Source organism: Apostichopus japonicus, chromosome 10 (assembly GCF_037975245.1).
Source record: "Apostichopus japonicus isolate 1M-3 chromosome 10, ASM3797524v1, whole genome shotgun sequence".
NCBI lineage: Eukaryota > Metazoa > Echinodermata > Holothuroidea > Aspidochirotida > Stichopodidae > Apostichopus > Apostichopus japonicus.
The window spans coordinates 19,317,264-19,341,248 of NC_092570.1; the positions used below are offsets into that span (position 1 = coordinate 19,317,264).

The window sequence follows — 23,985 nt, forward strand, 5'->3', positions numbered from 1 at the left end:
AAAGAAATGAATGACAGCTTCCGCAGCGAACCAACCAACCACCTCCTAGTCATACGAATAACAAACGGTTATACTGTGTTACGTACAGTGTTGCCCAGGTGCCACCTATATATGCTAATGACTAATTAACGTTACAATCGACTTGATTAATTCAGCGCTACTGTTCGGGTTTCACATGCCAAATAACTAAAATACCTTTCAGGACTTATGATTGTTTTTCACGTAAATACTTTATCATCACATGTTTATCTAGTATTTAACCTGCCTTTATCGCATTTTTGTGGAACAAGTTGTTCGAAGGGTAAAGTGCAACCCAGGCCATAACTGTATAGAGCACATGACTGATATTCAGCCAGCACTGTATCTCAGCGCTGCCATTCATTGGCATAATTCATGCAAGCAGACGTTTTTCTGTAGCCTACACGCAGGCGATTATATATACACGCATATACTCATATGTGTACGGGAACTGTCTGTCAATGTCATAAAGCTTTCCTCTGCATATACAGTTGATGCGGTTCGTATATATAAAATATTAAATTTTCCATTCGCTTTTGATGAATAGTTTGTTTTGAAATACGAAGCGGTGAAATTTATTCGGAATCCATAAGTTCGCGATTCTGGATGTGAGAAATGATTTACTATAAAGAATTGTATTCGTAAGGTACGTATTGTAATTTAATTTGATGTTGCTATAGGCTAGCGTATAGTATACTATAAGCAGACAGGCACATCTATTATGTATAGAACTCATCAGCTTTGGAAGGTTGGGCATAAACAACGAGGATTCACAATATCGGCCTATCGTGAGAGGTAGACCATCTGAACAAGAGGCATTGTAAGAAACAAATAATTTATGCATAAAATTGACGTCGAGAAGACTTTCATATTTTATTACAAAAAAGGGAGTTCTAGCGCAATGGCGAGAGATCGTATATAGAAAACTAACGTACTTCGCTGAAAATGGCTTTTCCGATTTTTTGCGCTATCCGTAGGAAAATGTGACAATTGTAAATTTTGATTTTGTGGTTGTTTTCCAACTAATTGTGTTGATTAATTTTAATTCAGGGAATAATTCATTATAAATTTACGCGATATGCAGTTTTCGCTTAGGCTAATATTTATGATACCACCTGCCTTACTGAGGATCAAGGTGTTACTTCTCAGTTTCTTGCACTGAGTTTCCGTATGCTTTGGTTCCAACGTATAACTATAATATAGCTCCATTAATATTATAATATTCGCATGTATTTTAGTTTTACAAAACCTCAACGTCAATAGTCCATGAGCCGAATTCATGGTACGTGTAAGCCGGGTATATTAAATAACAGCACGAATTGGAGATGGTGGGTGAGGAGTGTGGGCCGGGCACAGACGGAGGGTGTGGGAAGGTTTGAACAAAAATCGATTTCCACGTACTGAGCGTAAAACACGAAGGTATACTTGCCGACACCTGTGCTTGCTGTAACATATTTTATCCACAAAATTCGAACACCATAAAGAGATGTGTATCTTATACTTGAAGAATTGAGGGCATGTGGACGGCATAATAATTGTATCGGGCTTCTAAAACTGTAGACCTACCATCCAATTATTGTAATATTTTAATTCTTATCAGCATTCTTCTCTTTTCACCAAAATAAAGATGTCCTTGAAAATCTATAGTTACGGTATATAATGTGACGTAACTAAAGATTTCCATAGCAACAACATCCGCTCATTCAAAGATTTGTTTTCGTCAAGGTTTGATATATGAAAAGACAAAATACTCAGAATATGCCGGCGCTCGGCTCTTTTTCATGACGTCACTTGTTATGTTTATCGTTTCCCGCCATGTCATTTAGTGTGCAGGCTCGACTAAAAATAATATTATTATTTTTAAGTCGCATTCAAGTTCACATAGTAACGGCTGATGTGTCAAACAGCTCCTGATAGTCTCTTTAACCACATTTAGAAAAACAAAGACTTTTAGCTTAGGTCAACAGCACTTTTGTAGCACATGTTCTCTGGTATGCCTATATAGGTAATTAACATTGCTTAATTTGTATTTTAATGATCCAATGGAGTTTGTACGTATAATTGTCATAGACCTTTCAAAGGTAAGGAGGAATTCTTGATTCTGTGTTGAACTATGCAATACATTGTTGTGTCCCGAGTGCACCTGATGAAGAGTGGAATTTTGCAAGTTACGCAATCATTTGAAATGCCACCAGCTAGTTGGCTATCATTCATAACGTAATCGACAGTAATGCGTGTCCTCGATTGAATTGAATACAGAGTTGGTTTAGTGACTGACCCACGGCCGAGAGGATCAGGGGTCCCCTCCTCCCCTTACAGTCAGTTTGTTCAACCCCCAAATGACTCAAAACATTGTCCAATAGCCTAACGTTTACTGAAAGTTGTCCCCATCCATTCCCAGCCTGAGCCCCAAATTATATTCAAATTTTAAGCCCGTCTTATACGTTATAGGCTACATAAAAGTAGTTTGTTTTTAAAAAAATAATTGTCGTCATATTAAGTTACAGCTGTTTTTGTTTGTTTTAGTTTCAACGAAAGTATATAGTCACTGTAGTGTTTATTTACTGGCTATCATCTGACGCATTTGTGATAGCATCGATCTCATAAAATTACGGTTACACACTGTAATACAGTACCCTATATGATGTGAATAGTGCAGTGACAAAACCACTTTTCAATAAAGGTCACTTATAATACCAACTGCCATAACAGGACCAGTTTCCCCAGGCAATCACTTGCGTGAGAAAATAAGATATTGTTATTTCGCGAAGACTTCAAAAAGAACTGAAGTGCCAAAAAAATGGATACAAAAAAAAAACAGAAGCAATTTCATATAATAGAATCAATTGAAATATGATTTATGAATCAATTTACAAATATGTTGACCTGTTGCTCGAATTGGTAATGCACTGTCTGATCGATAAGTGATGACAATATCCCGGTCTGTTCGATGATTCAATTATGGCGTCAGTGCATGGGGAAAATATGTAATTATACATTCATCTCATTTAAAACGCCCCACCCTCAATGACGTCATGTATATAAAATCAGTGCGCTATCACAACAAGTGCTCCTCTCTTAGGTGTCTCACATCTAAAACATACACCATCCCATCTACCAAACATGCAAATATTATAACATTTAGCACAGCGTCACATTACGTTCTCTGTTTTCTTACAAATCTAACATCCAATTTATGTAATAAAACAGTTTGCGTTCCGGATGAACTGAGAAACTAGTGATCTGAAAATTTGCTATACAGCTTACGTTATATATGGCTGATCTTAATACTCTCCATATTGGGTCGTAGCTCTGTCCCGCTGGCCCCCTCCCTCTCGTAATCCCCTCCCTCTCGTCACCCTTTCCTCTCGTCACTCCCTTTTAAAATTCCCTACCACCTCCTCCCCTCGATGAAACTCCTTCCATCTTGCCATTGTACAAGGAAGTATATTGCGATCATAATGTATACTAAGTTATGTTGTTTGTACCACACTGCAGTGCTGTAACGAGTTTTCAGTGTTAAACAATACTCACTGGATTTTTTCTTTGCTCTTGGTAAATATACACAGAAATTTACTTTGGCAGTAAAACGACACATCTGACGCGCCCAAAATATGATTAATAGTTTATCCCTGTATGCTTATCATCTGTCTGTAGAGTAGGCTTTCTTTTAGTAAGTGTGTATATCGTACTAGGCTATTTAATATTTATCACCATAACGTTCACACGTTTTCAGGTCATTTGTAAATAAAATATTCATCAGTCATATAGTTAGTACGTACGTTACGTATATAGTAAGTTGGGGCCAACGATGGTGGTCTACAGCACAGACCGAGCTGTTGATTCGTCTATTTATGTCAGATAGCTGTCAACACCAAACATTGCAGTGATGGGAGAATTGAGCCAAGTACATTTTAATCGAGACAGTCAGACAATTAGTTGTAATGCTATATTGAAGAAGGACAAACAGAAAAGTTAATACCTCAACGCAAATGATGTCGTCTTGATGAAATCATTCAAACTACCACAAACCTATAGATTGCATTTAACCACTTCAATGTCTTCAAATTCTTGGCTGATAAGACTTTTTGTAGAGAGAACTTGACCAACGTGGCAATGAAATGTGGCAATGTAGGCTTCATATCTCCTTTAACAACCATTACTATTAATGCGTGGTAGGCTCCTACATGCTATCTACTGATGCATTGATAAACAATGTCACAGATACGGTTCTGACACTTCTCTCAACATTTGTTTGGTAATGTAGAAATCTAGGGCAAGTTATTCATGCACTTGCGATTGCATTAACATAAAAGGTTTGATTGCGGCCTGCCGTGAAGTAGCAGGCTTTACACTTATCATAAACGAAAACTTGGTCTTATAAGACAGGAATTCGTGACAGAAAGTAGAGAAAGAAATAACACGAACTCTCGTTGCTGTGGTGATTCTCCTCCTGTGAAGCTGAAGTACGCTCGAAAATAAAACAGGAAAAGCATGTACTTTTACTGCACATTAAATGAAGTCATTCTCGATGTTAATTGTATCTGATGCTAACTAATTGTGTCTTTTGGATGGAAAAGATATGCCTCGTAGATCATTAAATAGAGAAACTTGGCGCGTGTAAACTTGCGTGAATATGGTGCAGAAAAGTGAAATACTAGCTACTCTAAATGCAGAGTAAATTTAATTCTTTATCTATCTCCAGGGGTTGTCTGCAACTCCCCTCAGTGCACGTCTCTGGCTGTACCCTATATAAATAGTGTTATACTAATTAGTGTATGCGTAAATTTTTTATTGTTACCGTTGTAGTATATAGGCTACTGATATCAGATTTGACGAAGAAGTCACTGTAAAATACTATAGGCCGCGATTTCGGATTCTTTAATTAATTTGCTTGAGTTCGTCATACGTCGAACGATTTTCTGAATCTCTAGCAACCAACATCAACCATAAGACATCTCCACATCTATAAGAAACAAAATTAATGCCTGCATGGGCTGTCTTTTTTTCTTTTTTGAGAAAACAGCAGCCGCAGTCTGTTCTTTATCTCAGACACTTTCTTGACAACATGGAGCAATGCGCGAGGTTGCGAAACCCTATAAACACTGTTATCTTTTCGATCATAAGTGTCAACAGCGACAATCTATTTCGTGACGGCTATTTTCATTCCTTTCAGTTACTTCTCAGGCGGTTAATTTCATCCTATTACTTCACTGACATTTTCCCTCCGACGAGATTGGATCAGTCGGGTAAGGAAAGCTTTACAGACGCCTGGAGATAAAAAAGCTAATAATAATTTGAGACAAGGGCGCAAACAAATTGCTTTTCAAGATCGCGTCCCATTTACTATGATATCAACGCGGCGAGCATGAGCGTTTACAGAAGAACAACGTGCCCGTCCAACGATGTTTCGCGACTGCGCGCAGGTGCTCACATTTCATTTATGTGCAGTGCGAAAGGATTCCTGTCATTGAAACAGTTTCATTCTTCATAGCTGCACTGCAGTGATGGTGCATACATTTCTCTTATTAAATCTCGTTTTGGCGGTCCCGCCGTTCAGGAATGAGTGCGACAATTATACACCCCACCCTTGTCTCTGATAAGTGATCGCAAAAAGAAGGCTTGATGTAAGCATTCACGATCCATACTGTTTCAGATGAGCTTCTGTTGGCTTCCGAACCCTTGGAAAATACTAAACTAAACCCATTATAGGAGGTTAAGACTATAAGTATATGCTAGTCAGAATTTCAACTTTGTTGTCTCTGAGTTTGTACTCTGGGAGAACTAGACCACACATACTCACTATCTACCCCTATACATATCCAATTTTCCCATTTCTAACTCCAATTAAACCCTTCCACCCCCCCCCCAAACCGCCACTGCGTAACCCATTCCTAGACACACCCCTCACCACATACACAACGAATGGTGACGCTTCGTGAGTGCTGATCTCATGTGTTTATTTTCTAAAATCTTTAATCGTATCGCTGGGTGTATCTGAATTGGGATATTTTCACACACTGAACTTTATGAATATTCGCTAGTGAGTAAATATGTTGATATATATGTATATACATATATATATATACATAAATATATATATTTTATATATAATATATATATAATATATATTATATATATATTTATATATATATTTTTTATATATATTTTATATATAATATATATATTACATATATTGTATATATATTATATTATATATAAATATATATATTATATATATATATATTGTATATATATTATATATAAATATATATATTATATATATATTATATATATTACATATATAAATATTTTATATACATAAATATATTACATATATTATATATATATATTATATATGTATATATATATTTATTATAAATATATATATATATATATAGGCCTATGTTTATATATTATATATATATATATATATACAATATATATATATATACAATATATCTACGGATTATGAATGCCGTGACGTCATAATATCAAAATAGTATCAAAATCGATATTATTAAAACAGCTGTTCAAGAATTTCGTCCTTTGTATGTGTGATGATGGAATGTACCGATAACGAATAATAGACATATACTAATTATGACAGTGACAATGACAATGGCGTGTCTTCACGCCGAGTGACCTTAGAGAGAGTTGAATCGAAATATGGACGACCACGAATAACCAAAATAAATCCTACGTGTACCATGGCGTACTTGTTGCCATGAAACATACTTGATGTAATCTAAAGCACGTCCCTCGGGATCGGGGGAGGGGGAGCAGGTTAGGGCCCTCTTATCACATATATTACAATTATGTACCAAACATTGTGCACACGACATTCTAATACAATGGCATATTGATGGAACATACACTATGCCACTATATCCACTGTAAGAAAGGGATTGTTCTCTAGGTGCACCCCCCCCCCTACTAACTCCATAAGGGCTTCTCTCTCTCTCTCTACATATATACATATATATCTCGTTTTTCTTCCCCCCGTCCACCCTCCCCGAGAAAAGAGGTTTTCGATCCCCCCTTTCCATTATACCGTGGGATCGGAGGGGGAAATGTTTGGGTCCAATGATCACATCTATTACTACGATGTACGGTACCAAACATTGTGCTCAAGATATTCTAATACAACGGTTTATTGATGTTACACATACACAATTACCCACCGTAAGAAGAGGGGCTGTTCTCTAAGTCCCCCCCCCCCACCACCTCCATAAGGGCTGCTCTCTATCTCTCACCCGTTCTTCTTCCTCTACCCGCCCCACCCCATCCCCGCCACGACACCCACCCCCTAGATAACAGGTTTCGATCTCCTTTTACATTAAAGGTGGCCATTGGCGTTATCCATATGTATATGGAAGGCTTAGTATAATATCACAAAGCAGCCTGGGCATATAGGCATACTGATTGATAACACCTGTTAAATTACATGTTCCTGTGATAACACTTCTGAGGTAGTCAACATTTTTTGTATATTTCTTTTCGTCTAATTAATAAGATATTTCCTATGGTTCCTATGCTAATTACCAAAATGTGTTAGACTAAGAACTCTTGGCCTATTCTCATAGCCTATACGCACGGATACACAAACGCGTAACCATGCAACAATTATTATTTTCTCCTACGCAAATAGTGCGATTCAAAGAAATGTACGGTATATTATAATAGATAAAGGTTTGGAATGGGCACACCTGCAGCTAAAAAAATGCGACGCTTTGGTGATCACATTTATCGAGATTTGACTTCTTTCGTGACAGATAGAAACAAGTGTCTTATATTTAGTATTTGATTTGGACTTTCGAACATCAATATATGATGTGTTAACTAGTACACGGCACCGTATAGTGTCACAGTATAGTGTCACAGATAGTGTCACAGATACTTCATAGTCTAGTTTACGTACATGCACTATATGAAAGAAAGAAAATATTAATTATGCGTTTCATTCTCCGAGATTTTGAGGAAAACGCTCAAATGGCGATAGGACCAAGGTATATAGGCCTTTCTGGTTTGGGACGTTATCAAAGTCCAAAGTCATCATTTTTCGCAAGTTATGCTAGAGAGTCAGATAATGGTCACATATACTCCGACTTCATTTTACTGCCACCTGCATCTTAAAATTCTTTCTCATGGAGATTTAATTAGGCTGTCTAACTGAACACTCCTCAAAAGGTCTTGGAATAACTTGGCAGGTCAGAACCCCCCTCAGAAAATATAGTTTTGACAACTTAAAGGAGTTTTTTTTTTACGGAGAATGCTAAAATTTGTGGTCAATTTTTGCTGATGACCAAAGGAAATTGACATACACATGGCTCGATACAAATATAACCTGTAGTGCCTTTTGCACCATCCAGTGTGTGATGTTGTTTGTTTTATTCCAAATTTATTCGTTTGGCAAGTGGGCGTGATATCGATTAAAATAGCTCTCGGTTTACTGACGATTTTACCGACCATTAATTGTCACTGAATGAAACTGTTATAGGTAACTTGATAGCTACTGTCTCGGTACCTGATTTAAACAGATGCCACGGTGTAGTCCGATCTACCAACCACCCCCCCCCCCTCCCCCAAGACGCATAGCCCACCTCCCGTGTTGCCAAAGTGTTTTCCCCATTTTAAGGCTCAGAGGATTGAAGTTATCATCATTTTATGGCTTACTGTACATTGCTATGACTTTTCATGACATCACATACTAGGCTCTTTATACACTGTTATAAACTCGAAGTTTGAGGAAGGGAGAGAGGGGGTGAGGTCCGTTTGGGATGGGGTCCAAATCACATTTCTTTGAGAAAGTATTGTTTCGGTTGCGGGGCTTAGATGCAAAATGTTGCTTTTTCATGGCTATAGCTTCATTTGCCATACGAATCTGCGCTCGTGTGCAATTCTTTGCCGTATCGGTTTCGTACCTATAACTTCTGTGGGGTGTGGCACACACCCCCCTCCCTCAGCAGCCTCCTCTCCCACCCCAACATTTTGTCTACCTATAGGCGGCTATACAGTGCATCATCAGCTATATAGCATAACCTCTGTTACTTCTGATGCGCTCTGTAAGGTTACTACTTCGCACCATAGCGCAAATAATACGACACAGTTTTAAAATAAGTATAATTTAGTGAATCCATAGTAAACAGTGGTTAATTAAAACTTTAGAGAATAACGTGAAATATGTAAAGTATCATATACAACAAGCAGCATCTATACATTGCGTAATAAATGACGTCACATGACAAAACGATTTTGTGACTGATATTCTAAAGTTTAATAATTTTATTTAAAGTTAAGTGGGTATTCCAAAACTCAGATGTGAATTACATTTTATTCATAAACCCAGATGACCATTAGATTCAGGGCGCTGTAAAAATGACATTTATTTGCATGACTATAGGTTCCTCAATTCCATAAACATGACTTTCTTGTTTTCTAATTCTCTGCCCCTCTCTCTCTGCGCATTTGCCCCCGTCGTTTTTCTTTTATTTCCTATTCTTTTTGGCATGCATTAATATTTCCGGGTGTTTTTAATTAAACTAATGCGTGAGTCGAATTCTCACTAACGTTTAGTCTATGATTTACCTTTCAGCCGTGACACAGAACTTGTATGCACCCGGAACACCATGTATACACACACACAAGTTATGCAGAACGTGAACTTTTTTTAATAAGTAGTCGGCTGGTTTTGCACAATTGCGTTATGCCTATGACAACAACAACAAACAAACCCATATTATGTATTATAGGCCTACGCGTCGTTATTGAAGGTATTGTAACTATAGTGTACTAAGCGGAATACGTATTACAGACAGCTCCACGGTATATAGCAGAAACATTTTAACAGGTATCGTGTGACTGTGCGCAGGGAGACGTACAAAAACGTCTGACTGTCTGATCTCCAAAGTTATTGCTGTTATTTATTAAGGAGGAAAAGATTATTATTTTTCGTGTTCATTTCTTATATGTCGTCTGCTAAACGTGAGTATTTATTTTTTGATTTTTTGAAACCGGTGATCGCTCTTGAGGTTGTAGCCTACGTTCGAATATGTAAGCCACACAACAACATGCATTCATTAAAACAATATTTATTTTGTAGTTAATATATATATATATATATATATATATATATATGTGTGTGTATATATATATGTGTAAATATATATATGTATATATATATATATACATTCATACATACATATATATATATATCATAAAATTTACCTGCATTCAACGGTTCATCATTTTATAATTATAACTGAGTAGCTTCCATGCAGCTTAATACCCTATTTCCCTCTTAGTTACTAGCCTACTTTGATATCCAAGTTGTGAGTTCTTGCATAAAGACGCTGTGATAGTCTTGAATCTGTGCATGTTTTCAAAAATAATCTGTATTACATATATTAAAACGCGCTACTCAAAATCTAATTAAGAAGTTTAACTTTGAGCGGTGCTGCGAGGCTGGGGCCGGGTGTCCCATCTTCCTGCCCACCACCCTACCCATCTCATCGCTCCGGATATGGGTATAAGGAGGGGTATCTTTGATAACTTCATGTCAGGACTATATACGTACACGTGCAGGTTTTCACTTTCGCTGCGTTAAAAGTTTCGCCCCCCCCCTTCCCCCACCTCATACAATACGCTTTATTGGAAAGAAGCTATCGTGGTATCTGTTGGGAAATAATTTTACATTCGACGGTTAAACCTATCACCTGAAACCACTGTCGACAATACAAATATAACTATAACGTAGCGTACTTTGCATACAAGGGTCAGGGCTGAATCATTTTTTTCACATATATTGTCATTGAGTATTGATGTAACCTTTACCGACTAGTAGAGGATTTCTGCGAGTAAATATACCAAAAAAAATCTCTTAGATTTCATTTGTAAAACATTGTCTCAGTAACATATAGGCCTAGAATTGAATTTTGTGAAAAAATGGAATAATGTCGTATACTAAAGGCAACCTGCTACTCTTAGCCTAACAGTGTAAATTATTATATAAGCAAATCAGTTCCGATTCTGACATAGCAACAAAAATCTCAAAACACTAACAGGTATGAAGCGGTACCACTCACGTAAATTGGGTCACATGCCCTGTAACTTCAAGTACGTGGGCAGGTTCACAGTCGTTGTCATGGTCATATGGTGTAGACACGTTACGAGTGAGTCAGAACTTAGTCCTTTTGTCGAAAAGAAAAGGAAAAAAAAAGCCTTAGTGCAGACCAAAAACAAAGTGAAAGTTAGTGACAATGAATAAGCTCGATTTTACATAGCTATGTTGAGCTCCGTTGTTCATGTTTTAGGTAGAAATACCGTCTTCAACTGACTTGTATCTCTACCGTTATGTATTTTGACTAAACTGAATGCACTGCGTGTAAACTTACTGTCCTTGTCCGCATTTCATAAGTTCAACGATGCGGTAATAAAGCGTGTATATGTAGGACTTTAATTAAACATAACCACTTGCATACGGCTGAATAACGATATAACAAAAAAACCTACTTGACGTCAGTTTTCGTGCGCGTCACCACAGTGGACTATAAGAATGCTACCTTATATAAAGCTAATTTCTTGATGGCATGTTATGTACCATATTATTTGCGGAAGCCGACCACGCTATTCTTCATTGATAATATTCAAGAATCGGGCGCAGTTTTTATCTGATGGGGGAGGGTGGGGCGGGAGGGAGGAAAAGAGTCATACCAATTAACGTTCACTGCATGTGATAAAAATTGCCTGTAACAGCTTGGAATGCCCTCTTTCTGCACCATCCGCACGTCGCACCATCACCACCCCGCACCATCACCATCCAGCACCATCCCCACGTCGCACCATCCCTACCCCGCAACATCACCATCCCGCACCATCATTAACCATGGAGAGTCATGTATGACGCAAATCACTGAATTTCAAAAGTGCAGTCTTTCTTAATAGATATGGAATTGTGGCTCGACTTTGCAGATGTTATAAATTCCTTGATTTTCACGTTTTGCAATATTTTATTTTAATCTTTAGTGAGGAGCATAGTTTATGAAATTACTTATACTGTCCATTTTGTGTGTGTCTGTGTGTGTGTTTGGAGTTAAGGGAAGTGTTGTTCATAGCTAAACAATCTCTATTGCTAAATGCATGTGAATGAATATCTTATTCTTGTTCATGTTTTTTTCTTTCTTCACAGAGTTCTCAATTATTGTAACCTAGAAATGTCTACCAAGGCAGTCATCGAGAGGTCAGGGGCTCGGAAGACCAGGACCCCGGCCCGCTCGGGTCCCCAAAGGCCTCGGTCTTCATCAGCAGGAAGACTCAACGTGCAGAGTGATTCTTCCTCCCGAGGACGCTCTGTCAGACCAATTTCGCATCCGGCGGAGAATAAATCAGACGCATTGTCCGATTACGACATCAGAATGTATATAGCCAACAGAAACCCTAGCTGTGAGAGACCGGCGCCTGTGTCCTCAGGACGGCTTTACTCAAAATCACAAACCAGAGAGAAACCTGTCGAACGGACACCACGGAGGGACCGGAGTATGTCACCGAGTCCTCTACGGACCCGTCCCTCCGCTACTTCACCAATCGACAGCAGCCCCTCATCAGCGATAACTAGTCGTAAACAGAGCTATCTCCGTTCGTCTTCCGTGGACGCATTAACGCGTTCGCATTCACCGTTTGCGCCGCCTAAAGCAGTCCACATTGGACTTAAAAGTCCAGGCTCGCCATCCAGCTTCGTCTCCAAGACTCAGAGCGCCAAAGGGACAGTGAAACTGGAAGGAATTAATAACTCCACGAGGAACGCGCAAGTCCTGAAAAAATTTGGCGAATACCGATTACAGGGGCGATTAATCGATTTAACGTTAGGATTTTTCGGAGGATTAGAAATCAAATGCCATCGGATCGTCTTAGCTTCTGCGAGCACTTACTTTAAATCGCTATTATCGAGTGGGAATAGACACGTGACGCGACACGACTTTATTCAAATGAGGGGTGTTCAATATTCAGTGATGGATATCCTGGTCGACTACGCCTACTCTGGTACCATCGCTGGAGTAGAACGCGACATGATGGCAAGCTTAACGGAGAGTTCGAGAGTCTTTAAATTCAAAGACGTCCACGAGGCTTGCAAATCATATCTACACAAAGAGAAGAAGAGCGTAAAATCTCGCACCATCGCGCAACTCAAACATATCGAAACTCTCTCTGAAGATGGACTAGGTAATGACTCACCAACACAGGTGACGTCACAGGGTGACGTAGGACGCACAGACGACGACTCTGGTCAGGAATCGTCCTCTGAGGTTCCACCGTCAGAGAGAACGGATGAGAAAGACCGGAAGCGCTATGATAGTGGTAACGACTCCACTAGTTTACGATCAACTCTCAGTAGTTCAGATTTCACTCCTCCGGATTTTTCGTATAACAACCCTAAACATGCTAACGACATTGTTAGAGAGATCAATCGAACCAGGAGAGAGGCCATTTTGTTCGACGTCGTACTACGTACACAAACGAAAGACTTTCCGTGTCAAAGGTTAGTCTTAGAAACCGGAAGTTCGTATCTGTCCCATCTCATCACACAAGAACTACAAGGTTCCAAGCACATGGACGTGTTTTTAACCAGGATACCTTCGGATGTGTTACAGAAGTTAGTAGGTTACTTGTACACGGGCAAAATGGAAATCACCGACAGGGACGTGAGGAAAGTTTACAAATGGGCGAAAAAGTTTCAACTGAATGAAGTCTGCGAAGCCTGTTGTACGTTGGATGACACTATTGATACAACTAAGAGTATAGTATCTGAGAAAACAACATTAACAAATCCAGAGTAAAGATTTAATATGAACGACAGGTCTTTGTATTTATCGATTTCGTAGGCATTTTTTTCACAGAACAAGAAAAGATGTTTATACATAAGATTTCGAAATGTATTCCATGTAGAGGTAAGTCTTTTGTACTCATGCGCAGTCAACTAGGATTAGCCTTAATACAGATCATCCAAGTCGCAGTTATTCAATGCGCGATTCATATAAAAAAAAATGGCAAAAAAGTAGTCAAATTTACGGCTTCAAATTATCATAGAGTAATACCATATGGATTTTCAGTATGTTGTTTAACTCGTTCGATAGCTCCAATAACGCAATCGCGTGCTGGTGTGTGTTGGGTGAGTGGTTTGGGGGGAGGGGGGGGGGGGGTGTAGGATGCTGTATCTGAGAATTTTTATGAAACAGGGTTGTGTCAGTAAGTAAGCACGCGAATTTGACAATCCTGCCCTGTAACAGCATTTCGTCGTCAGATTACCTTAGGCTGGTATCTAAGGGAATTGGCGCCATTGTTCGGATCACCTAGACGACCGTGCATAGTTAATAACCGACGATCTGTCATACACAGAAAAGAATGTCAAATGCAAAAATTTGAATTATTAATTTGCTTATGTTGTTTTTGCCCCTGCTCTCCTTAGTTTTTGTCTTTTTCTCCTAAGTTGTTTGTCTTTCAAATATTTGAATCCAAAGAGCGAAATTGTACTTACAAAGTAGTGCTTTTGCGATAAAGTGTTTTTCGTTAAGGACAGTACGTTTCTAAAACTTTTGATGTCGTAAGATTTCTCGTTACCAACATTCCCATTATTATATAAGGTATGTATGTGTGGCAGCTCGTATACGTATAGACTAAAACGAAACTTGCCTATCGTGCATGTATTTCTACCTTACCTTTGTTTTGCTAAAACTATATTAGACTTTTCATAAAGCTCTAATTTATGTTGAAATAGTTACGTCATAATCGCATGATGATTAAAAACCGACTGTTATAATAATACGGAACCTGTGAACATAACGTGATGTACTTCAGTTAGTACATCGAATTCGTACCAGAATTCTATGGAACCAAACATAAATTTCAATTGCCTTGCAAATGACACAAGGCATGACATTATATTTGTGGGACACAAAAATTGTCTTCATCTGTATACGCAGTGTATAACTCAGTTATTAGGAGCATGGTACATTAACCATGTCTGCTATTACAAGGCTAAATCATCAATATTTACGTCACTCCTCGCCTACCTGTCTCCATACACCATATGCACTCCCATCTCCCTTATCCTAACCAAAATATGGTAACAAGTTAGCGCGTTAGGATTCTCATGAAATTTCATGCCAAATTGAAGGAGATTGTGCTAAAAGTGCTAAAAGGTTCCAAGTTTTGTAAGGTTAAGGTAACTTTGAGTGCATATGTGATTGTAGAAACTTAAATTTCATCCTTCGTAAATACCCAAACCAGTTGAGTTTTGGACTTTTCAACACAAATACTGCTTTAAGATAACATCTTTTTGCACGTGATTGCATAACGTTTATATATGGGTTTGATAGAATTTAAGAAAAAGATACGTAGCATTATTTAAGTAGTATTGGTAACTTTAGAAAATAAAATTGGTGAAGTTATGAAGGATAGATTACAGATTAAACAAGAAAAATATGTAAACATTAGTAAGTATCAAGTTGTGTCTTCCAGAATCACACGTTTTCAGTTTTTTGCTTGTACATTAAGCATTATGTTAAAGTTACTCAAATGAGTGTTTTGTTATAATGGCGGTTATGGAGATTTCAGTAACCATGTGTATATGAAGGCTTGCTGCGATCGGGTATATCATACTAGGGGCGTGACCTAAATGTCCAGACCACGCCCCCAGCATATAAATAAACGCATATGATCATAAATATTAAAGAGGAATGTCAAAAGAAAGATAACGAATGTGTGCTAACAATTGGCATTTATCTAACAGACTACAGGGTTTCTTCAGCCACAATAACAGACAACTTAAAGGTGATGAGTGTTGGCCCGAATGTGCTAGAAAACAAATAAGGGTCACTCTAGTGGAAAGGTTAACATGAACGTAACTGTTATCCTTCCCCTAGTAACAATTCGCAGGAACTGATAGATTTACTTAAAAAGGATGGTCCAGGAGTAATTTTTTTGTTTGACTGATGTCAATGAAAACTTGTTCTAAACATCGTGATGAAATCTGGGTTGTTTTTTGTGGATAGAATTTGAAGATAACAGGTGTGATGTCATAGTTGCACACTGACAACAAAGTGCATTGTTCGGCCTTATTTTTCAAGCTATAATATAAACAATATACCAATGTGACCACTATTTATATTGAGATGCATCCAAAATTTGGGGTGAGATATTTAAAGTCAATTTGGAAAGAAAATATAAGAAGCAGCTTTGTCGTTGTGCATTTATGACATCACACCCAGTTTTGTTCAGTTCAGATTTGGTACAAAAAATTCATAGGGATTTTATGTCAAACATACAGGCACATATATGGATTATATGCAAGTTTTACTGGGATGCTTAGAATATGTTCTTCTGTCAGTAGTCAAAATTATGTTAGCCCTAGACTTTCACTTAAATAATTTATATGTCTCCAAATGGAAATAACTTGGGGGCTCTCAACCTACAGAAAAGTGCTCTTGAATAGCTTTTAGCAGCTTAAAGCATGCACAATACTAATGTCCCTTAAACATCTTTAAAATAATAAGATATTTTTGGTTTCCAGTTTGGTACCTCTGGTGGGAATAAATATATAAATATCAATATATATCTATATATATATATCTATATATATATATATATATATATATACATGTGTGTGTATCTGTATGTATGTAGATGTGTGTGTGTTTGTGTGTGTGTATGTTTATATACATATACTTGAAATTGTAGTGAGTTGGTATAAATATATATGTATATATATATATATATATATCAATGTATTTATCTATAAATATATATATATATGTGTGTGTATATATATATGTACATATATATATATATATGTGTGTATATACATATGTATATATGTACATATACATATATATCCCGGTGGAGGCTAGAAGTTTTTTCACTGTTCTGGACTTTCCAACTCACTACGAATTCAATTATATATATATGTGCATATGTATATATGTACATATGCATATATGAGAAAAGAAAAGAATTAAGCAAAACAAACACAAAAAGTGAGTCTGCAGAAGACATTAAAATTAATTTTGCTTTGTTTATATATGTAAGATATAATTTATTTATCAGAGCTCTACAAATGTACAAAATGCACAGATCTATGTTGAAAAGTTTCACATGCGCAAGGCGGTTTCATGTTGTCATGGAAATACAACAGTAATGGGGAAAAAAAGTGTTATGTTTACCTATCTTTGCTGTGTTTTTTTGTCGTCAAGGGCAACTCGAAGGCTCAAGTTCAGAGTAATTCCAAGCTTGCCTGTTATTTCTTTAAAACTTTTGTGGTTGGCTTCTACAGCAATTTGTTTTGCTGCATGAATTGTTCTGTTTTGAATAAACATGTTTTTTACAATATAGGTCAGCCTACCGCAGCAGGGGACGATGGTAAGGTGTGATTTTTCGCGGTTTTAATCTTAAAAGGAAAACAATCAGTAGTATCAACTCTAATGATGTAGCAAAATTCCCTAAATACCAAATTTCAATGTTTTAATTCTCTATTAAGGAACCAACCGAACACAAGACTTTCTATGAAGAGCTTACAATACAAGTCTAACCGTGATTTGTTAAGCCAATCAGTTGAATGGAAAATACTATGAAAAGACGACTTGTTGATAACAGGTGGTGGACCCATTGTCTGTTATACAATTGTAAAATAAAGCACATGCTATGCGATGAATGTATGGAATGTGGAAAGGTATGCCTGAACGACTCGATGGTGTGCCAGCCTGGGTCTGTCCGTAGACGCACCAGTTGTCGTACACTATGGGATCTGTAATGTGCTTGTGATGAATCAATCAAAATAATAAAACGTCGCACAAACATTTTACCCTACTCCCCCACCCCCAACCAATGCACTCTCTCCATCCCCCCAAGTAAAAAGCTAAGTAACAACATTGCCATGGGGGTTTTAATACAGGATAGTATCATCGCACACTTAAATTTATTAAAATCAACTTTGGTAGTGCTTCAAGGAATAAACATTCAACATAATAACTTAGGAAGCAGCCACAAATTTCATGAGCAACAAGTTCAACCGATGGTACGAACATTTATTACAACCGACTAGAAAATGGCTTCTGGAATGGTTAAAATCAATATGGCATTCAATGCTAGACACTGCCGTTACCATGGAAACTACCTGAGAATTAAGGTCGAGTGCCATGTCAGCCTTCATATACTGAGACCTAGTATTAGCTAGTGTCTCCCGCAGTACAGCTAGTTGATTAAAACTTTGCAATGTGGTTTATTAACTTAACCTTCATATGTACTATGGGAATAACAATAACTACCCTTCTAAAAAGAAAAAAAATCAATTTTATATGTCAAACTTAGGCAGATAGCATTTGTATTAATTTCTGCATATAAAACTAATACTTTCATTTTTCTGTCAAACCAACTCGCATTTTAAAGGGTATATGCTGCTGCTGTTAAGAATAAAGCGTCTAAGTCAGAAAAATAACTTATCCGAGTGATACATCTTGCAAAGTTTAGCCTCTACATATCATTTTGGATGTTATTTTTGAATACTATTTCAAATTGCTATGATTTTCTAAGTTTGATGAAATGACAACATCAAATGTGATGAGAAGTAACTATTACACTGTAAATTTTTTCGGATATGGAAAATTTTGCACTTGTTCAATTTCGTATAAATTTAAGGCCAGTATACTTTCCCTTTAATCTCATTCCGAGAAAAAGGGAATAAATGACAGTAATATAAGTGTGTTAATGATAGGGCAGGTATAAGAACATAAAATTTCTGAATCCTTAGTTGCTATCAAGTGCCAGGATAAATAGATTAAACTTACAATTTGATGTGAAATTGAGGAAGTTCCACATCTGTAATAATATGCAATCTCTGATTGTTCAACATTAATAAGCATATACTCTAGTTGAACATTTATTTATATTCGGATGAAAGAGGAACACTCTATACATCATGGTTCAATTTGCAATCAATTCCTAAATATCAGACATTTTTGAGGTCACAGCATTTGAAGTTGGCACGATAGTACCAGGGAAGGGGAAAGGGAGGGAAGGGGGAAGTGAAGGGAAAGCAAGGGATTGTTCCAGGGAAGGGAGGGAATGGATTGTACCAGGGAAGGGGAAGGGAGGGATTGTACCAGGGATGGGGAAAAGAAAGGGGAAGGGGAGTAAAGGGATTGTTACAGGTACGGGTAAACTATCGTATCAGGGAAGGGGTGGAAGGGAAGGGATTGTACCAGAGAAGGGGAAGAGAAGGATTGTACCAGGGAAGGGGTGGAAGGGAAGGGATTGTACCAGAGAAGGGGAAGAGAAGGATTGTACCAGGGAAGGGGTGGAAGGGAAGGGATTGTACCAGAGAAGGGGAAGAGAAGGATTGTACCAGGGAAGGGGAGGGATTGTTCCACGGAAGGGGAAGGTATCGTATCAGGGAAGGGGATGGAGGAAAGGGATTGTACCAGGGAACGGGAAGGAAGGGGTTGTACCAGGGAAGGGGAAAGCAAGGAGAAGGGGAGAGATTGTTCCACGGAAGGGGAAGGAAGGTATCGTATCAGGAAGGGATTGTACCAGGGAAGGGAAAGGGATGGATTGTACCAGGGAAGGGGGAAAGGAAGGGGAGGGATTATACTAGGGAAGGCGAAAAGGAAGGGGGAAGGGAAGGGTAGCATTTTGAGGATGGCAGTAAAATCATACATTACCATTATTTCATATTCTAGCATATGGAGGGAGTACAGTACAATATAATGTACCATTAGACCAAAACTAGGTTGCCAACTTGAAAAATACATGTCTGACAAAAACAGGTGCTATTGAAATGTAAAATACATTGGAAAGTTTCAGCATGTGTGAACAGTACTTAACTCTCTAGTATAATATGTATGGATACTACTCACGACCTATCAGTCATTAAATATAAGACAATATGAACCGTTGCCAATAGGGTTTACTTGAATAGTTTGTTCAAAGGGTTAGTTGCAACTAGTTTAAATATATCTGAAAGGATGTGATTAATTCTTTATCAGATGGAATGTTTCACTCAAGAATCAACAAAGGATCAAAGTGCACTACTGTGTCAGAGAGTCATGACCAAAACAACGTTAAGGGTTGTGCGTGCTAGACTTAACACATCATACCACGTTTACACATGAAAATGATATATGAATAACTAAAATATTTTGCTTTCAACTTTAATTTACTTTGAAAGGAAAAGAGAGGTGGGTGGGATGGACACGGGGGGGGGGGGGGGGGTGGAGGGGGTCACTGTAATGTATAGTCACGGTACAAGCACTGGTAAAGGACTGACGTTAGTACATTAAGTTACTGATTCAAATTCCGGTAATGCATCATGATATCGAACCGAATTCCTCAAGGTGAATCCTGATGAGAGCCAATGAACAAAAGGTGACCAAGCAAATTTAAAACTAATGGATTTAAATTGTAATCGTTTTACCAAATAAATTCTCTCCATTATGCAAGAATGCTAGCAAATGTAAACGGGCAAATTCACCATATGACACAGAATCTATACAGATGCATTGTGTTTTTGTTGCTTTTTCTGAAAACTACGATACAGCCTGCCGGTTGATGAATAAAATGGGGGAGGGAGAAGCAGGTTGGAAATCAATAGTGAAGAAGAACGGTACAAATATTACCATCAGGACGAAGACACTTTGCCTAGGTGAAGGTATCAAGTGGCTCACGGTCTAATACAGAGATATTGTTTGTTGTCAGCTTAGCGACTATATTGGTGGTAGTGTAGCTTTCATGCAGAGTACTGTACAACAGCAATAGGCCTAACCTGTCTGAGCTGCTTGTGATCTCAAGCGCAGAACAAACATTTTCAAGTCATTAATCAAAAAATGTTTTGATCCAATATTTACTTTCTAAAAAGTGTCGCAGGAAAAAATTGATAGCTAATTGCCAGGTGCAAAAAATGACTGATTGGAGAAACTTCTGATCTTCATGGAATGTCATTTCAGTCAGCATGCTTACTGTGTTGCCAACGAAGCAAGATGACATGAATATGTAATAAACATACCACTTTAGATATAGCTCAAATAACTCTTCAACTCATAACCAGTAAGCAGTTAAGGACCGAAGCCAAAGATTATATCTCAAATTATAAAACATTTTAAATCCCTTGAAATCTTTTAAAATTGAAACTTGATTTGTCAAATTTCTAAACTCTATTGTTAACAGATCTTACTATCATACCAGGGAATGAATTTATCTTTCAAATTTTGTGTGCTGTTTCTGGAAGATATAAACTTTATCTCTATAAGATACTACGGCTCCTGTGCACAACTACTGCTATACATCTCTGCACTTGTACAGCAATTTGCCCATTTTTGCGTAGCCAGGTCGCGATGCGATACTGGATCAAATGATTCCCCGGTTTCAAATCCTGTCGATAATTTACCAAAGTCAACATGAAAAAAAAAGTAGCTGTAAGGATTAATCATTTAGGGAAGCTAGAAACAAAGAATCGAGCTGACATCATATTAAGTGTTTACCCAGCTGTCCGAGTTTCTCCTGGAATAAACAATTCATAAAAAATAAAACTTTAAACCTATCCTTAACAGTCCGTTGAAGGGTCTTTTCTGTTTCATGTAGAACAAAACATCTTCGGCTACTAACTGTCTTTGCAGAAATATCAAAAATGATACTATCAAGAAACTAAAAACTTAATTACACGGTTCAGCAATATTTCCTTAATTCCAGCGGTACGTCATATTTCCTCAATTCCTGGTACTGCCAAGTTTCCTCACGTACACTACAACATATCTTTTGACTTTATCACGTTATTACCCACAGTATGCAGCACAGTAACATTTATCTATCTGTTTTGTGTGTGTTTACATTCTCCGTTGTATAACATGACAAATCCATGTTATCTTGATATGATATATATCGCAAATATTTGCCAAAAGGGTAGCTGTCGAGAATTTCTTTCTCTTTGTAGAGCTGACGTGCAGAGCAATATTCAAACCATCGTACTCGGGAGAGGTAAAAATTCAAAACCTGAAATGACTAACTTGGACGATGTTTGGGATGCTGGTCTAACCTCAAATTTATTGTATCATTCTGCATGGAATCTAAGGATATTTTCACTAACACAGTGTAGAAATGGTAATATCTGATCATGGATCACAAGACCATTTTAAGTCCATATTTTTCTCTACCCCTTTAATCGCTGGTTAAGAATTATTTGCTGGTATATTAGAACACACTGTAGTTGACATTGCTACCTGAAAATATAATGTGCAATATTGACTCTCACTATCTAACAAACAGGATCATTTGTAAAAACCAAAAAAAAAAACCATGTAAAATCCTTGCCCATCTTTTTAATTATCAAATAATTAAGGAGTAATTAATCTGGCCTGATCTAATGTGTTATTTATAGAAACTTGTTTACAAAGTGATTTTACAGTAGTAAAGGTACAAATTATGGAGACATCATGATATTAACAAATTCCCTGAGAATATTAATTGGAAATAAATCATGTTAAGCCAAACACCCCAGCAATGTTAAGTTATCTGTTCTGTAACATAATACTTGGCCTTATATGACATTGCATGACTTGTGCAGTTCTTATAAACAATGCATCCCTCACATCGGATCCCTTGGAATAGTTAAGAAAGAAAAATTAAAAACAATCAATAAAATAGGTCTCATTTTTCAAATTTTCAATACAGACATGAAATTTCAGTATTTCTGACCTAAGTTACTGCCAATGGAGGTGAGGATTACACACTGCAGAATGGCAAACCCTTTACAAATAACAGCATCAATTGAGAAGTTAAGCCTTTATGTGTAGATTTGCACAAAAAGAAAGAAAGATGGGTGCCATAAGGAGGGAGGGGGGGATGGTTGAGAGAAGGTAACATTCCTTTCCCACTATAACCTTGTAACTCATCTTAAGATCTCAAGAATAATTTCACAAACATTTCTTATTTACCGCTTCATTTTTCCCCTGTAGGTTGTACCTTTGACTTGTAATGACTTTACATGAAAGACGCCAAGTTACTAACTAATGACAGTTAAGGATACACCCGTCCTCTTCGGAAGAGGAATCCTCCTCGTCACTTCAAAATTTTCTTCTCAGTCCTGCCGAGAGGATGCAGATATTATCATCTCACTCCTGCCGAGAGGATGCTGATTTCATCTGTGCATAACGTACAGCCGTATACCATCTTCCAAAGCATCCTCACATTTCTCGTTATACATTTCTGTCATCTCACATCTCAAGGCAACTTCAAACCAAACCTTCCTCATGGTTTTGCCCGAGGTCATCTTCTGATAGTTTGTTTTGATCGATCAAGCTGCAAAGAGACGACTATTGCTCTTGCAAACTTCAGACTGCAACGAAATCGTCACTTCTTCTTTTTCTGTAGCAGAAAGGGGACATATCACGTCAGGAAATAACATCTTAAAATAAAGTCTTGCAGCGAAATGTAACAGACATGCAAACAACAATACCGATCGTCAAAAACCTTCCGTGTAACTTGCACATGTTTATATCAAAATTGGGGATTAAAAGTAGACCAACCATGTTGTGAGACTCACATTAAAAAGGCTGTATGGTTAAATTTCATTGGAAGTAACAACAGTGGAGTGTAAATGATTCTCAAAATCAAAATAAAGGATTCAACTTATACAAACAAACCAGCTAAAACTAAAATCTGTATGGTTTAAACCTCTTTAGAACTAAAAAGCAGCTAGGTAGAAGTAACTGTAAATTATACTTACTCATGTAGCCATAATTTGCTACTACTCGAAAAATGTTTCAGAAAAGCAAGTTTTTGGTTGATAATGCTTAATAGGTTGTTGCTGTTTAATGCTTAAATCCCATAACAATATAATTCAAGATTGATTCCAAATAAATGAGCTAAAGCCTCCCCCGCCCCCCCCCCCAAAAAAAATTGACAATTTTCAAATAAAAAAATTATTGTCAT

General features: G+C 37.5%; 2 protein-coding genes across 5 annotated transcripts in view; one reads left to right on the plus strand and one right to left on the minus strand.

Moving 5' to 3' along the window:
- Window positions 1-22,871, plus strand: LOC139975303 (uncharacterized). 3 transcript variants are annotated; one of them, XM_071983130.1, is made up of 2 exons: window positions 1-517; window positions 12,206-22,871. In XM_071983130.1, exons 1-2 carry the CDS (start codon window positions 513-515, stop codon window positions 13,848-13,850), a joined length of 1,650 nt encoding a protein of 549 aa, XP_071839231.1. In that variant the 5' UTR covers window positions 1-512; the 3' UTR covers window positions 13,851-22,871. The 3 variants fall into 3 exon arrangements, with proteins under 3 accessions (XP_071839231.1, XP_071839232.1, XP_071839233.1); XM_071983131.1 differs by having other exon boundaries at window positions 10-664; XM_071983132.1 differs by lacking the exon at window positions 1-517 and adding an exon at window positions 8,864-10,002.
- The window catches only part of LOC139975309 (uncharacterized), a 19,745-nt gene continuing 17,838 nt past the window's right edge, over window positions 22,079-23,985 (minus strand). For both annotated transcript variants that reach the window (XM_071983141.1, XM_071983142.1), the window contains exon 10: window positions 22,079-23,418. In XM_071983141.1, coding sequence (XP_071839242.1) covers window positions 23,404-23,418 — 15 coding nt within the window. In that variant the 3' untranslated portion in view covers window positions 22,079-23,403. The remainder of the gene's footprint in view (window positions 23,419-23,985) is intronic.